The sequence below is a fragment of the Triplophysa rosa genome, linkage group LG8 (assembly GCF_024868665.1).
Source record: "Triplophysa rosa linkage group LG8, Trosa_1v2, whole genome shotgun sequence".
Lineage (NCBI taxonomy): Eukaryota > Metazoa > Chordata > Actinopteri > Cypriniformes > Nemacheilidae > Triplophysa > Triplophysa rosa.
In genome coordinates, this window is record NC_079897.1 from 672,571 (window position 1) to 687,687 (window position 15,117).

Below are 15,117 nucleotides of genomic sequence, written 5' to 3' on the forward strand. Positions count from 1 at the left end.
AGACACTTATCCCACGAGACGAGACACTTATCCTACGAGACGAGACGAGACACTTATCCCACGAGACGAGACACTTATCCTACGAGACGAGACGAGACACTTATCCCACGAGACGAGACACGAGACTGGGTTCACGGGAATGAGATGAGATTTTTTAAACTTTTTTATAGAAATCCTCAATGATGAAATATATAGGGGAAAATAGTATTTTATTCACCTTAAAACACAAAAAGCAGTCATTATAAAATCAACTTGTACTTTATGAAACCACTTAAACTTCTATTTTAATGAATTATATTATGCAGTAATAACAATATGTAAATACTGCAAAATGTTTTGTCACAAACTCATCTGACAGGCAGTAATTGCACAAAAAATATGCTTTGTTTTCCTATCAGTCGCAGTTTCAGTAAAGAGCTTTGGTTGTTTTCTCCATATGTTTTCTCTCATAGTGCTGGTGTTAGCAGAGGTCATATCACACTGTCAATCCTCCTTCCTCCACTGACTGAACCCTCATAGCATTCAGAGAAATAGTTAAAACTACATAAACACATCATGGTTTATGCTAACATTGCACATACTGTATGTAAGAGACAGATGATTCGTTTCTGAAGAGATTTGCCTGTGAATGTATTTAAAATAACATAACGTGAACTTGCAATTGCTATACTGTACTTGCGGTACAGTCGGCTCAGCTGCTGATCAGCCGCGTGCTCCCAAAGCTCTGCTGGCAAGCACGAACCGCCATAAACTAGTGCTTATGCACGAGGCGCTGCAGACGTGCGCGAACGTTGAAACCCATCCGACTAGCGTGTGTTTACATAAAAAACGTGGGAAAGTAGCACTGCGGGATGGAAAATCACGTTGTCGAATAGCCCGTCACTGTTAGCACATACATTGTGCAGTTATCAGCGTGTTCTGTACAGTAATGAAAACAGGTCACACCACAACAAAATGTGCACTCACACAAATGCTCCCAAATATATTTTGAGGTCACACAGGTTAAATTTAGGGAGCATATGCGATTAAAATGCTCACAATTTCGAGCCCAACACCACATCATGCCTATTGCATGAGAATATTGTGTTCCCGCGAGACACATCGGATCTAGTCACAGCCCTACCATTAACCTCTCAAAGCTATGATCTGCTCTTATCCACCTGAATCTACAGAGAACTTCTGCTGACAGGTGACATGAAGAGAGAAAGAGAGACCACCAGTGCTCAACAACACCTCAACAAAATGACTGAAAACCTTCAGAAAATGGATCAGAGATGATCTGGAGTCTTCAGGTGAACATTCTCTCTCTCTCTCATGCTGTCATCAATGATGAATTCGTTTGAATTTCGATAAGGCAGCAAACATGATAAATACTTCATTATATAAATCCACAGTGGCATAAACCTGATGAATTCCATAAGCAACATGCGTTCACCTCCTCGCAGCGGCCTCATTCTCTCAATCTCTCCTCTCATAAACTCTCTGACACGCTCTCACATGAACCATGTCACTCCTCTCTTTCACAGCTAACCTTTATCAACACTGTCTATATCAGAATATCTCACCAGATGTGCACACACAACTCAAAAGTTATTCATGACACGAGAACAGAACATATAAAAACATGGATGAGACAAACACAGAGATTCAGTTTATGAGGCTGGGACATCCGTCTGTGATTCTGTCACTACTACAGGACAATTGTGAGTGACGTTTTGACTGACACATGAAAGTGACAAAGAAGAACCATGGACGAATGTGAAAATATTGAGCAGACGTGTTTGATATAGAAAACAGCTCAGGGGATCATCGGAACACTCAAACACACTTACAAATGTAATAAAAATGCCGTCTTTATGAGTAGATGTTCTTGAAAAACTTTAAGTTGTGTATAAATATTGGATTGTGTTATTAATATTAATCAAACAGCTAAGAGAACAACTCTGACTGTTATTTATCATTTCATTGAATACATTTAACAGCTTTAATATATCTAAACACACAAGCGTGCGGTCATCACTCTCCTCTCATTCATCAGACAAATAAACACACTATAATTTACTTGCGCTTATAAAAAATAGAAGTGCCAAAGAAAAACCTTATTTGGCCGAATAATTCCATAAAGAACCTTAAACATCTTTCTGTTGCAGAAAAGTATAATAAAGGTTCTTTAAAGGGATCCCTGGGTATAGAGAGATGTATGGCTTAAAATATCAACAATGACTTTATAAATGTGAAATGAAAAACTGCGTAACTGTCACTTTATTCATAAACTTTGAAAAAAGTATTTTAACTTGGATGCGCCATTTTTTTTGCGTCAAAATACTTGAGTGGTTGCACTGGCAACCTGAACCTGTTCTCTTAACGCTACGGCATACACGTTTTCCATAGATCTAAATATATACAGTATCAGTAAAATATGAGACGTCAAACATAAGAGATGTAAAAATACACAGGGACAGTAGGTGGCGGTGTGTCAGCCTGCCTGCCTGCCATAAAGGAAGAACGCGTTCAGTTCAGTAGCGTCTGCTCAAGGTAAACGTACATTAAATCACAGCTTTAAACCTCCGTCTTTAAGACAGTGAAGACTATTTAAGACATTATCATCCACTATTATCGTATCATAATACATTATGAGAATATACTGATAAAGACAGTAGCAAGATGCTAGCGTTTGGTTTTCTATTCTGGATTAGACGCGAATGTCAGCCTCCGTCAGCTAATGACCGAGAGAGAGAGACAGTATCAACATCAAACAGTCAAAATCTGGATAAAATGCCCTTTAAAATGGCAAAAAAAATATTGTTTATAATAAATTCACAAAGATTTTTTGTTATTAATATATATGTTTGTATTGCTTCTGACCAACAATATTAAAATGTATGAAAATAGACCAAAAAGCGTCTTAATTTCCTTTTTATTATTTTAGCATTGTTTTAATATATTTTTTATCTCACAAGCACCGTATATCTACAGAAAAACTGATTAGTGTGTCTGTGTTCAGATTGGCTGCCTGTGCGTGCAACCAGATGACGTCATCGAAAAAGAAAATGGAGGCCTCCTTAGGTTGAAATGAGCATTACAATAAGGGTTTTTTAAGGAAATGAAAATCTTTGATGCGTTTCTAACGACACATGCTAGTAGAGTAAGGATATTATAACGTATTAAGCCATACATAAGAGTGTCCTCTGCATGCGTGTCCTTTATTAACCATGGGCAGCATGAGTCTCTGACCGGCATTGAAAAATCCTTCTGAAAATGTCAAGTGAACCTGCACATGTCTGTCCCGTCTGTCAGTGGACGTGAAGCGGGTAAAATGGGTCACATTCTGAACCCGCTCCACTTCTGCTCTACTTCGGACTTCTGACAGACATCACGCTCATTCACTAACACAGCAGTGACAGACAAACACTTACCCTGACATTATCTGGATGAAGACCTCCGGGGTGTTTGTCCATGTACTGACACAGATCTGTGTGCTGCACAAAGAGAAAGAAAACACCACAAATCAGATGCGCGCACACACACACTGATTAAAATATAACTGCAGGTCACTTGGGATAAAAGCATCTGTCAAATGTATTCATGTAAATGAGCAGACACAGAAAAAACGAGTTGACTTGAACAGTGACAGATCTGTGTCACCCTTAAAATGTTCTCTATATAGACAGCACACTAGTCTTTAGAACAGAGACAGACAGAGCCTAGAAAGGTGACATTAAAGAGAACGAGATGGATGTCTTTTATAACTCCAAATATTAAATACATTATCATATAAAAAAACTAAACTATAATAAGAAACAGGGTTATTATAGTTAAATTATTCAAACTACATTGAAGTAAAATCAAACAAGGGTCTAAATATTATTTACAAAACAAACTAAATGAAAATGTGAAATCCTCAGCAATAAAAATGAAATATGTTTAAGCTGAGGAACAAAAAATGATTAACTGGAAATAAATCAAAATAAAGTAAAAGTAAATTGAACCAAAAAAGCAATTTATAAAACAAATAAAATGTCAAAAGCACATAACAAAATAGAAAACATTGTTTTAATTCAAAACATTAATAAAACTAGATCATTCTGATCAGAAATGTTGCAGCAGCAATGAACTCAAGCCGAGGCACAACACGGGAAATAAATAACAACTGAAGTAAAAGAAAGTTAAATGAAACCTAAATAGCCATATTTAAGAGTGATTTTCTTCTCTGCTCACAGTGACAGTAATGTGAATGTCAGGGGTGCGTTTGGCTTCATTGCTCGTGTGGTAGTGTGAAAGAACTACCCACAATCCTCTCTGCAGTCTTTTATTCTGCCCACAGACCCGCGGCGTTGATATTTACAAACACCCGCTGCCAACCACACGCCAGATAAACCTCTTTTCTTTCATGAATAATGCAGTCACGCGAGTCTGTCCGTCCGGCGCTTGTGTTTTCTCCCTCTCGTGTCAATCACAATTAACTGCTGGCTGTGGAAAATGAATTGATTTCCTTGTTGCAAAACTCCATTGGTTAGCAGCGTCGTGCAGCGCATGCAGAATACACGACACATTTTCTCCCTGAAATGAGTGTGATGAGATCGCAGCGGTGGTCCCAGATTCATATCAAAAGGAGTATCTCTCGACGGGCCGAGGCTATCACTGGCTAAGCCCTTGTCCAATCTTCATGTTTTGATTGTTTTGCTTTGACGCCCTGCGTGTTAGTTCAGCTCTCATGAATAAATCACACTCATCTCATTTAGCACAAGGATATCAATTCCAAGGGAAAATACAGATCAGCCGAGTTTGAAAGCATCAGAGCGGTGTCTGAAATGAGAATCGGCCACCAGAAAATCAAGTCTGCAAGTGAACACCAAAATCTTTCCCTACAGCGTTCAAATGAAACCACAACACTTCACACATTTATACACAATCCATCAAACACCTGACAATTCACACGACTGTCAACTCTACATACAGCACCTTTATTGCTGCCGGTACAGGTATCAGTGGAGGATTTGAAACAGGGATGGGTTTTATTGATTCTTATCAAAGGTATCTTGGTTTAGTTCGCAGGTCAATCAAACTCCAAATCTGACAAAAGTCCTATGAAAGCAGACGACAGACTACAGCCGGCGTGGCCGAGAGCTTTAGATGATCTTGACCTTCTTCTTCACACAGAACAGCATCATTAACAACACTGACATTTCCAGAGCAGACATTAAGACGCAGCGATACAGGACCTTTAAGAAATCTCTGGACAGCCGGTAAATGAAGTGATTTATTAAAGGATGCTGGGATGCACCTGCTCACCGTCTCGCACACAACACCATTACACAAACACATCTCTCTCTCTCTCTCTCTCTCTAACACAACCCTTCTTCAAAGATTATTTCACACAAAATCCTGCATGATGTTCTTTCCATGAAACACAAAAGATTTTTTTTTAATAACTTATTAGTTTGTCAATCCAAGTTTAATTAAGTTTCCTGCTTTTTTACGCAAAGCAGTCAAAAGACATCTTAGCAGTAGACACGTACAAAAATAAGAAAACGAAATAGTATGTGCAAGAAAAATAAGATATATAAATAAATAATGCTGAATAAAGCAATGTGCAGTATGTGATATGATAATGCCTTACGTTTCTTCAACTTGAACTATATTCAAATATATTTAACAGATTGCATGATCAACATACAAACACAACATCACACGTAAGGGCACATGCATGTGCCAACATTCACCTGTCAGTGTCCGATTCATTTTAAACCTTCTCTAGACATAACTTAATCATTCGGTTATTGAAAACCGTTGCAATATACATATTTGCAATAATTCAATCATTTGGATTGTGCGGCTCTAACCTGAACATGGTATTAAGTAGAGATGTAACGGTGTGAAAATGTCAGATCACGGTTATAGTGAACAACATTATCACGGTTGTCGGTATTGTCGCGGTTTTATTAACGTGTTCTGGAAATGTCAAAAAAGTACTGATGTAAACCTAATTGAATATTGTGTTTACCTGTAAATGTACTTTTGCTTGATTTACATCAAATAAATAACATGAATATTAGTCACGGCACGTTGGGGGCATGAGGTAAAAGTTTCCTAGATCAGATTAAACAAGCTTAAGTGAGTAAATCAGATTTTCATATCAACACAACACAATGCAGCAAATCATCCGTCTGCGAGTGCTGTGAGAAGTGAGGTGTGCTTTAGGACCCAGGAGAAAGCGACATGACATCTGCGCTCACAGCAGAAGAGAGTTTCAAACTCGTCACATGATCATTTCAAGAAAAATGAATAGAACTGATAAAGAAATATTTAGTAAACGTGTGTCAGTATGTCTAAATGTCCACAAATGTGGATTAAAGTCCTAATTAGTGAAGCAGTGCCATCACAAACTCACAGGAGCAGACGTGAATCAATAGGAGTGTCTGGCGTTGTTTTGTTTCACATGTCAAAATTTATAGCTTTCTTTGACGCTGGACAGGGATTTTCAAGCCGGAACACTGGTACGGTCATTCAAATATGAGGCGGTAATACTAACCGTTATTATCACATTCAACCGGTAATCGTTACATCCCTAGTATTAAGATACGTCACATGTATGAATAACAAACGCTCATAAATTCTGCTGCTGTAAATAACTGCTGCTTGTATTTTACAGGAGGAAGTCGTGTGGGTTTAAAACGACACGTGTAAACAATGACAGATTTTTGACTAAGACCTGGGGCTGTTTCTCTCATTGCAGGAGATCTGTGTGAAAACAGTGAGAGGTTCTTGTTGTCTTAAGGCCTGCGGGACGTCCCAGAGTGGGACTTTGAAAGCGTAGAAAAACACTTCTGAAATAAAACCTGCAGGCAGCCGCAGTGGCAGAACTGTAACATGGGGCGCGAGCGGCGGAGAGACGCTTCATACAGCAGTAACGCTGACTTTACATCTGTGAACACCACTCGCTCTGCTTAGAAACAAACACTGACATGAATATTTCAATGGAAGTACAGAAAACAAACACATGATCATAAAACAGAAGATAATGGGAATGTGCTTGATTTGTGTCAGATTTAAGTCTGATACTCACCACATACTCAAAGACCAGCGTCAAAGTCTCTTTAGTGTGAATGATGTCATGAAGCAGAACAATGTTTGCATGCTTCAGACCCTTCAGGAGAGACGCTGGAGGAAAAAACACACACACAAAAGGATGAAATATTAAAACACTCACAGCCATAAACACAGACATCAAACTCATGACCTCACACAGTGAACCTCAGCACGTCAAACTACACAAAAATCAGACAAATCTGTGTGTGCTCTGTGCTGTACGACTTCTTTTCTTCTGCAGAACACAAAAGAAGATACGGAACAACACGGAACCCCATTGACTTCCATTGTATGAACACAAAACCACAGAGACATTTCTCAAAATACCTTCTTTTGTGTTCCGCTGAAGAAAGAGACACATACAGATTTACAAACACACGAGAGAGAACAAAGAGTTAATATGACTGACGATTTCACTGCGAAAAATGACATTCGTACGAAGTGTCTTTGTCTTGTTTTGTAGTACAAATATCTAAACGTTCTTAAATCAAAATACAATGACTTGACAAGAAAAGTGACCTGAGATATTTGGTCTTGTTTTATGAAAAAGAATGTAAGAATTAAGTAAGTTTATGGTAAAAACAAGCAAATGGGGTCCATGGGGTGGGAAAAATAAACTTGAATTAGGTACTTGAGAAAAAGGTCAAACTAAATTCAAGTTTATTTTTCTCACCCCATGGACAGATTTTTTTGCTTGTTTTTACCATAAACAAACTTAATTCTTACATTCTTTTTCATAAAACAAGACCAAATATCTCAGGTCACTTTTCTTGTCAAGTCATTGTATTTTGATTTAAGACGTTTTAGATATTTTCACTAAAAACAAGACAAAAATGCTTAGTAAGAATGTCATTTTTTGCAGTGTTCAATATTGAACTCAAAACATTTCTCAACAAATGTACTCAAATTCAGATTATTTGACCTCTACAATCTACATTCATTTACACCTGCAGACTCTTCATGGGTTTCAACAAACTAAGCAATTTTAGGAGAAGCATCTGAGACTAAGTTGATTCTTGAATGAAACAGCAGAATGAATGTAAATCTGTATCAAATGTAAAGACGTGACACCACCGCAGGGACTCAGAAATCATTCTCGCTCGTCCTCGGGTGAATATTTCTCTCTATTGTTTCAGCAAATACGTTCTGCATCAACACAACAAAACATTAAAGTCTGTCCTCAGAAGTCTGCAACAAAGTGTTTGTGTAAATTGGGCTGCGTACACAAACCAGTTTTCGTTTTTATCTGATATCAACATATTTACTGTTAAACAAACACAGCTCACAGAAATCTCATCTCGTTTCATCAGAAAAACACTCACGATCTTTTAATTTACTACAAGCACAGAGCGGGTGACATTTTAAGCACGTGTTTGATGATAAATAACAAACAGATTTGCGAGGCTGTGGAAAATTGTGATTAAATGTTAAAAGAAAAACTGCGTTCAACACAAACACAAGAGCTGCAGTACATTCTGATTTCTTATAAATCATTATTATAATCTTACTCTTGTGAATCAGGTTTTTTATGTACTCGCCCAATAACTGACTTTACTTTAAAGCTACAGACACGCGTATCTGATGTGATCACGACCGATATGGGCAGTCGTGGCCTAACGGTTAGAGAGTGGGACTCGTGACCAGAAGGTTGCCGGATGGATTCTCAGGGCCGGCGGGTAACAACTGAGGTCCAAGGCATCTTACCCCCACTTGCTCTCTGAGCGCTGCAGAGATAGCTGCCCACTGCTCCGGGTGTGCGTGTGTCCACTACTCTCTGGATGGGTTAAATGCAGAGGTCACATTTTGGGTATGGGTCACTATATCTGACAAACTGTCCACTTTCACTATCAACATGGAAAAATGAACTTTCTGTAAATACTCAAACAATATACATGCACAAAATAAACAGATATCTATCAAAAATCTGCTGTTTTACATGTTTACATGCACATCAATAAACCAGTTACGCAGAAAATGTTTGAGACTTGCCGGGTTTCTCGCGTGCAGTGACGTCACCGTCGATAGTCTGATACGTAATTAAAAATGCAGCAGGAAAACAGTCAGAAGCTGTATTTTTATATCTCTTCTGGTGTCCGCAGTACCTGAATATGCAACAATAGTTCTTCATTTTGACATTTCTACATCAACTGCATGATTCCAGAGCGGACTTTTGTGTGTTATTTTACAATTACTTCAGTTTGGGACTTTTACTATATGCGCACATAAAGAAAACTGAGAGAAAGCCGGTCAAGGCGTTTACATGCAGCGCGAAATCTGAGTAATGGGCAAAAAAACACCTATGCCAAGCGGGTTATGCTGACGCCGCTTATGAGCTTTCCCCGATAAAAGAAAACCGTTTCACACGTTATCAGCTTATTAAGAATAATCAGAGTAAGACTGGGCATATAAACCCACTCAATGACTAACTACTGCATTTCTCGATTTTTCTGTCCTGTTCATTTTCTTGTCACTGTATAAATAATGAATGAATCAGGTTTATGTTTCTGAGATTGACCGGAGTGGAACATCAGCTTTTCTAGGCCGTTAGCAGGAAACGGCTCTGTCCAGAAGAGGGCAATCTCAGAGAATCTTCTGTGATGTTTTAAATGCGGACAGGATTTTCACACTGGAAGTGTCAATGCGTTGACTTTCTCCTCCTCTATCCTGCAGTCATTCCACACACGTTCTGCTGCCTCGAACATCTCCAGCAATCGCTGAATTACTTCGACTTTCAAAGTGTTTTTCTCATCTGCATGCTGAGGACGAGAGCCCTGAATCAGCCGGATCAGAAAGGTGCCGTCGCTCTCTCGCCGCAATTAAAATGCACGGCTGAAGGTGAGCGACGCTGCAGAGATCTACACTTTACACTTTCATCTGTCAGGAGTTACACAGATTTTACATTTTGCTATGTAAAGGTCACGTGACACTGATACTTTTCCAGTCTTTTAGGTATAGATTTCAATGTACCAAACACTCAATCTGAACGTTTGAAAACACAACATATAAACAGTGAGGCGTGGTCTGATCTGCTCACTCTCTCTGATGGCAGTGAAAGGCGTTCCTTCCTCTTCTTGGAGACGGATGACTTTCAGCGCCACCAGTTTCCCGTTCACCCTTCAAACAACAGCCAGATGAACATGTTATTGCCTTTGATTACATGACTGAACCACATGGAAAAAAGCAGAGTGAATCAAATCAACAGCACTAATAATTTGAGAGAAATCAGGATAAACAAATACATCACAAAGTTCTGTCTATATGACAGGTGGACGGATGGTTGCTCCAGAACGACAAAAAGCTCCAGAGAAACACACCAATGTCTCATTCTTCTATTTACTAAACCATTTTACATGGCAGGCCGGACGTGTTTTTGGTTACAAATGTCTACAATTCCATGTTTTCTATTGTCCAAGAGGTATTCATCTTCACAAACTATAGGTCATGAAATCATCAAAGGGTTAAGTATTGATATCCGAGGACTGTTTTATCAAATGAATGGAACAGCAACATAAGCAGATTAAAATCATAACAGTTCTTTATCATGATTCCAGACGGGCTCACAGATCTTCTTGAATTATCCATGACAATTCTCCACAACATGACATCCATTTGCACTTTTAGTCGGCAAAAGCAATAACAAATTTTGTCACAGCACTAAATAATGATATATTCTCCTTTATATATCATATTCTCGAGCTCTCAAACAGCGTGTTAGAATCACATCAGCGTTTCGTGTCAGAGGACTTGTGTTTCTCATGATTTCAGGCTTGTTGTCATTTCTGGAGCTTTTATGTTTGAAATGGCGTGTGAGTGAACGTGAACAGACTCAATTATGAGCTCATGTTGACTTTGAGTCAATGAAGTGAGACTCAACACACGAGCAGAACCTTAAATAAATGAACTCCACCAATCAAACGTCTCGTACACATCTATACCATGAACATTACGGCAATAATGCACAATTCATTTCACGCTGTGTTGGATTTTATTTTGCACAGTTTGATTTATAAGAAGCGTATGTGTGTTCGTAGACTTGAAGGAAAAACAATGGCAACAATATGACAAAATGTTACATGCTCCCAATCTTTACTTAATAATGTAATATTTGGAAATATAAATGTGTGTTACTATGAGAAGCAGATAAACTCACTTGCTCTTTCCTTTATAAACCGTAGCGTAGGATCCCTCTCCAAGCTTTTCCAACTTCTCATAAGAATCCGCCTTTCCAAACTTTGGGCTCGTGGGCTGTAACAAAGAGATGAACATTTCTTACTCCATGACATTTATTATTTTTAGAAACTGTTTTATTCAATAAAATAATGAATGCTTTATCTTTGTATTCATATTTGAATAATGCTTAGAAACTGGAACATATTCCCATGATTATCTGAACATAACCAAATGAAACTGCAAATACATCTGAAGTGTTTTTTTCCAGCAGGTTTCTGTCAGTGATGTCTCTTTATTAGGCGGATTGTCATCATCAGACCATTTATTAAAAACACATTTCACCCGCAGGCAGCTGTGCTGCTATAGAAACACATGTGTTGGTCAGGAGCAGATGTGAGGTCAGAGGTCAGATACGGGATTTACACAGAATCAACATTCTCCTGCGCTCGTCATCAGTCACAGCGAGATGATATTTATATTTCATTTTTCAATTATTTCCTCATATACAGTGAAAGAGTAAGAAAAGCTGAGATGTTTCTCTGAGTAGCAGCGCTTTTACAGCCGGCTAACGAGAACTCTTTAAACTGCGTGTCTGTATAAAAGGTGTTTTATTGTGTATGAACTGACTTTGAGGACCGCGCACTTGGAATTACTTGCGATAGCGCGTCTGCAGACAGCGTCACATTGCCTGAAGTATCTTTGGCTGCGTCTGAAATGGCACACTGTGACAGTACGTACTGAATGTGAATAAGTATCTACCTATCGGACGTAAAAACACTACATTCTATATAGTATGAGTGGGAGTAAAAAAAAAACTGGGACATACTGAATCCACCATGTTTTATGGTCATGTGACCCATATGTTCTTTGACCTATGATGTATTCACAACAACCTAAACGTGAGTGTTTATAAAAACATCATTTAGACACGAGAAATTCATTTATTGGCACTTACATTAAAAACGGACATCCGCCTAAAAGTTTTCCGCTGTATTTATTTGATTTACTTTTGAAATATGACCGTTGCTCAGCTCCCGTGGCATCATGGGAAAGAGAAGTGTCCATCCGAATCTCGGCGGAAGTAGTGGACCATCCGGGTATTTCAGGGTATAAAGGATCACAGGACAAAGCGCTTGGCATTCATGTTCGAGTGTTTAGTGGTTTTTTTTCATTTAGTGTTTTGGAATGTCGCAGGAACATAAGTTTGGCCTTATTGTTGGGAAAACTGATCTCCGTGTTCTCCATGAAACCGGTGCGCCCGTCTTTATGAAGAAGGGCATGATATGGCAGAGACACGGAAAACGAAGGAAAAACTGAGGCGAGTTATGTTAATGGTCTATATTGTTGTGGTGTTTAGTTGCTGCTTTATATTTTATTTATTCGTTAATACGATGTATTGAATATATTTATTTATTCCTATTTTTTGCGTTCTGACCTCAGAGTTTTCTTTCGGCTTTAAAGCCGCCTGCTTGATTATTTATAGGGCTGCAGCTATCAATTCTTTTACTAATCAAGTATTCTACTGATTTTTCCATCGGTTAATTGGGTATTCAGATAATAACTACTTTTTCTTTATTAAAAAGCAATACTAAATATACAAGAGAAAATAAGACAGGTCTCTTAAAATGAACAACTAATTTGTTTCCTTTTTAGAAAAATTAAGAATATTTATTGCTGAAATTGCATACATTAATATCTGTGAAAACTAAACCCATTTAGTACATTGCCATATTACATTCAAAATGCAATATAATACAAATATATAAATAAGAAACGAAAAACACTCACGATCTTTTAATTTACTACAAGCACAGAGCGGGTGACATTTTAAGCACGTGTTTGATGATAAATAACAAACAGATTTGCGAGGCTGTGGAAAATTGTGATTAAATGTTAAAAGAAAAACTGCGTTCAACACAAACACAAGAGCTGCAGTACATTCTGATTTCTTATAAATCATTATTATAATCTTACTCTTGTGAATCAGGTTTTTTATGTACTCGCCCAATAACTGACTTTACTTTAAAGCTACAGACACGCGTATCTGATGTGATCACGACCGATATGGGCAGTCGTGGCCTAACGGTTAGAGAGTGGGACTCGTGACCAGAAGGTTGCCGGTTGGATTCTCAGGGCCGGCGGGTAACTACTGAGGTCCAAGGCATCTTACCCCCACTTGCTCTCTGAGCGCTGCAGAGATAGCTGCCCACTGCTCCGGGTGTGCGTGTGTCCACTACTCTCTGGATGGGTTAAATGCAGAGGTCACATTTTGGGTATGGGTCACTATATCTGACAAACTGTCCACTTTCACTATCAACATGGAAAAATGTACTTTCTGTAAATACTCAAACAATATACTTGCACAAAATAAACAGATATCTATCAAAAATCTGCTGTTTTACTTGTTTACATGCACATCAATAAACCAGTTACGCAGAAAATGTTTGAGACTTGCCGGGTTTCTCGCGTGCAGTGACGTCACCGTCGATAGTCTGATACGTAATTAAAAATGCAGCAGGAAAACTGTCAGAAGCTGTATTTTTATATCTCTTCTGGTGTCCGCAGTACCTGAATATGCAACAATAGTTCTTCATTTTGACATTTCTACATCAACTGCATGATTCCAGAGCGGACTTTTGTGTGTTATTTTACCATTACTTCAGTTTGGGACTTTTACTATATGCGCACATAAAGAAAACTGAGAGAAAGCCGGTCAAGGCGTTTACATGCAGCGCGAAATCTGAGTAATGGGCAAAAAAACACCTCTGCCAAGCGGGTTTTGCTGACGCCGCTTATGAGCTTTCCCCGATAAAAGAAAACCGTTTCACACGTTATCAGCTTATTAAGAATAATCAGAGTAAGACTGGGCATATAAACCCACTCAATGACTAACTACTGCATTTCTCGATTTTTCTGTCCTGTTCATTTTCTTGTCACTGTATAAATAATGAATGAATCAGGTTTATGTTTCTGAGATTGACCGGAGTGGAACATCAGCTTTTCTAGGCCGTTAGCAGGAAACGGCTCTGTCCAGAAGAGGGCAATCTCAGAGAATCTTCTGTGATGTTTTAAATGCGGACAGGATTTTCACACTGGAAGTGTCAATGCGTTGACTTTCTCCTCCTCTATCCTGCAGTCATTCCACACACGTTCTGCTGCCTCGAACATCTCCAGCAATCGCTGAATTACTTCGACTTTCAAAGTGTTTTTCTCATCTGCATGCTGAGGACGAGAGCCCTGAATCAGCCGGATCAGAAAGGTGCCGTCGCTCTCTCGCCGCAATTAAAATGCACGGCTGAAGGTGAGCGACGCTGCAGAGATCTACACTTTACACTTTCATCTGTCAGGAGTTACACAGATTTTACATTTTGCTATGTATAGGTCACGTGACACTGATACTTTTCCAGTCTTTTAGGTATAGATTTCAATGTTCCAAACACTCAATCTGAACGTTTGAAAACACAACATATAAACAGTGAGGCGTGGTCTGATCTGCTCACTCTCTCTGATGGCAGTGAAAGGCGTTCCTTCCTCTTCTTGGAGACGGATGACTTTCAGCGCCACCAGTTTCCCGTTCACCCTTCAAACAACAGCCAGATGAACATGTTATTGCCTTTGATTACATGACTGAACCACATGGAAAAAAGCAGAGTGAATCAAATCAACAGCACTAATAATTTGAGAGAAATCAGGATAAACAAATACATCACAAAGTTCTGTCTATATGACAGGTGGACGGATGGTTGCTCCAGAACGACAAAAAGCTCCAGAGAAACACACCAATGTCTCATTCTTCTATTTACTAAACCATTTTACATGGCAGGCCGGACGTGTTTTTGGTTACAAATGTCTACAATT

At 38.8% G+C, this 15,117-nt stretch overlaps 1 protein-coding gene across 1 annotated transcript in view; it reads right to left on the bottom strand.

Moving 5' to 3' along the window:
- Positions 1–15,117, bottom strand: part of cdk14 (cyclin dependent kinase 14) — a 106,895-nt gene that overhangs the window by 48,852 nt on the left and 42,926 nt on the right. Inside the window, exons 5-7 of the mRNA XM_057339860.1 lie at positions 14,760–14,839; positions 7,067–7,161; positions 3,417–3,479 (exon numbers count right to left, since the gene is read on the bottom strand). Of these exons, the coding sequence (XP_057195843.1) occupies positions 3,417–3,479; positions 7,067–7,161; positions 14,760–14,839 (238 nt within the window). The remainder of the gene's footprint in view (positions 1–3,416; positions 3,480–7,066; positions 7,162–14,759; positions 14,840–15,117) is intronic.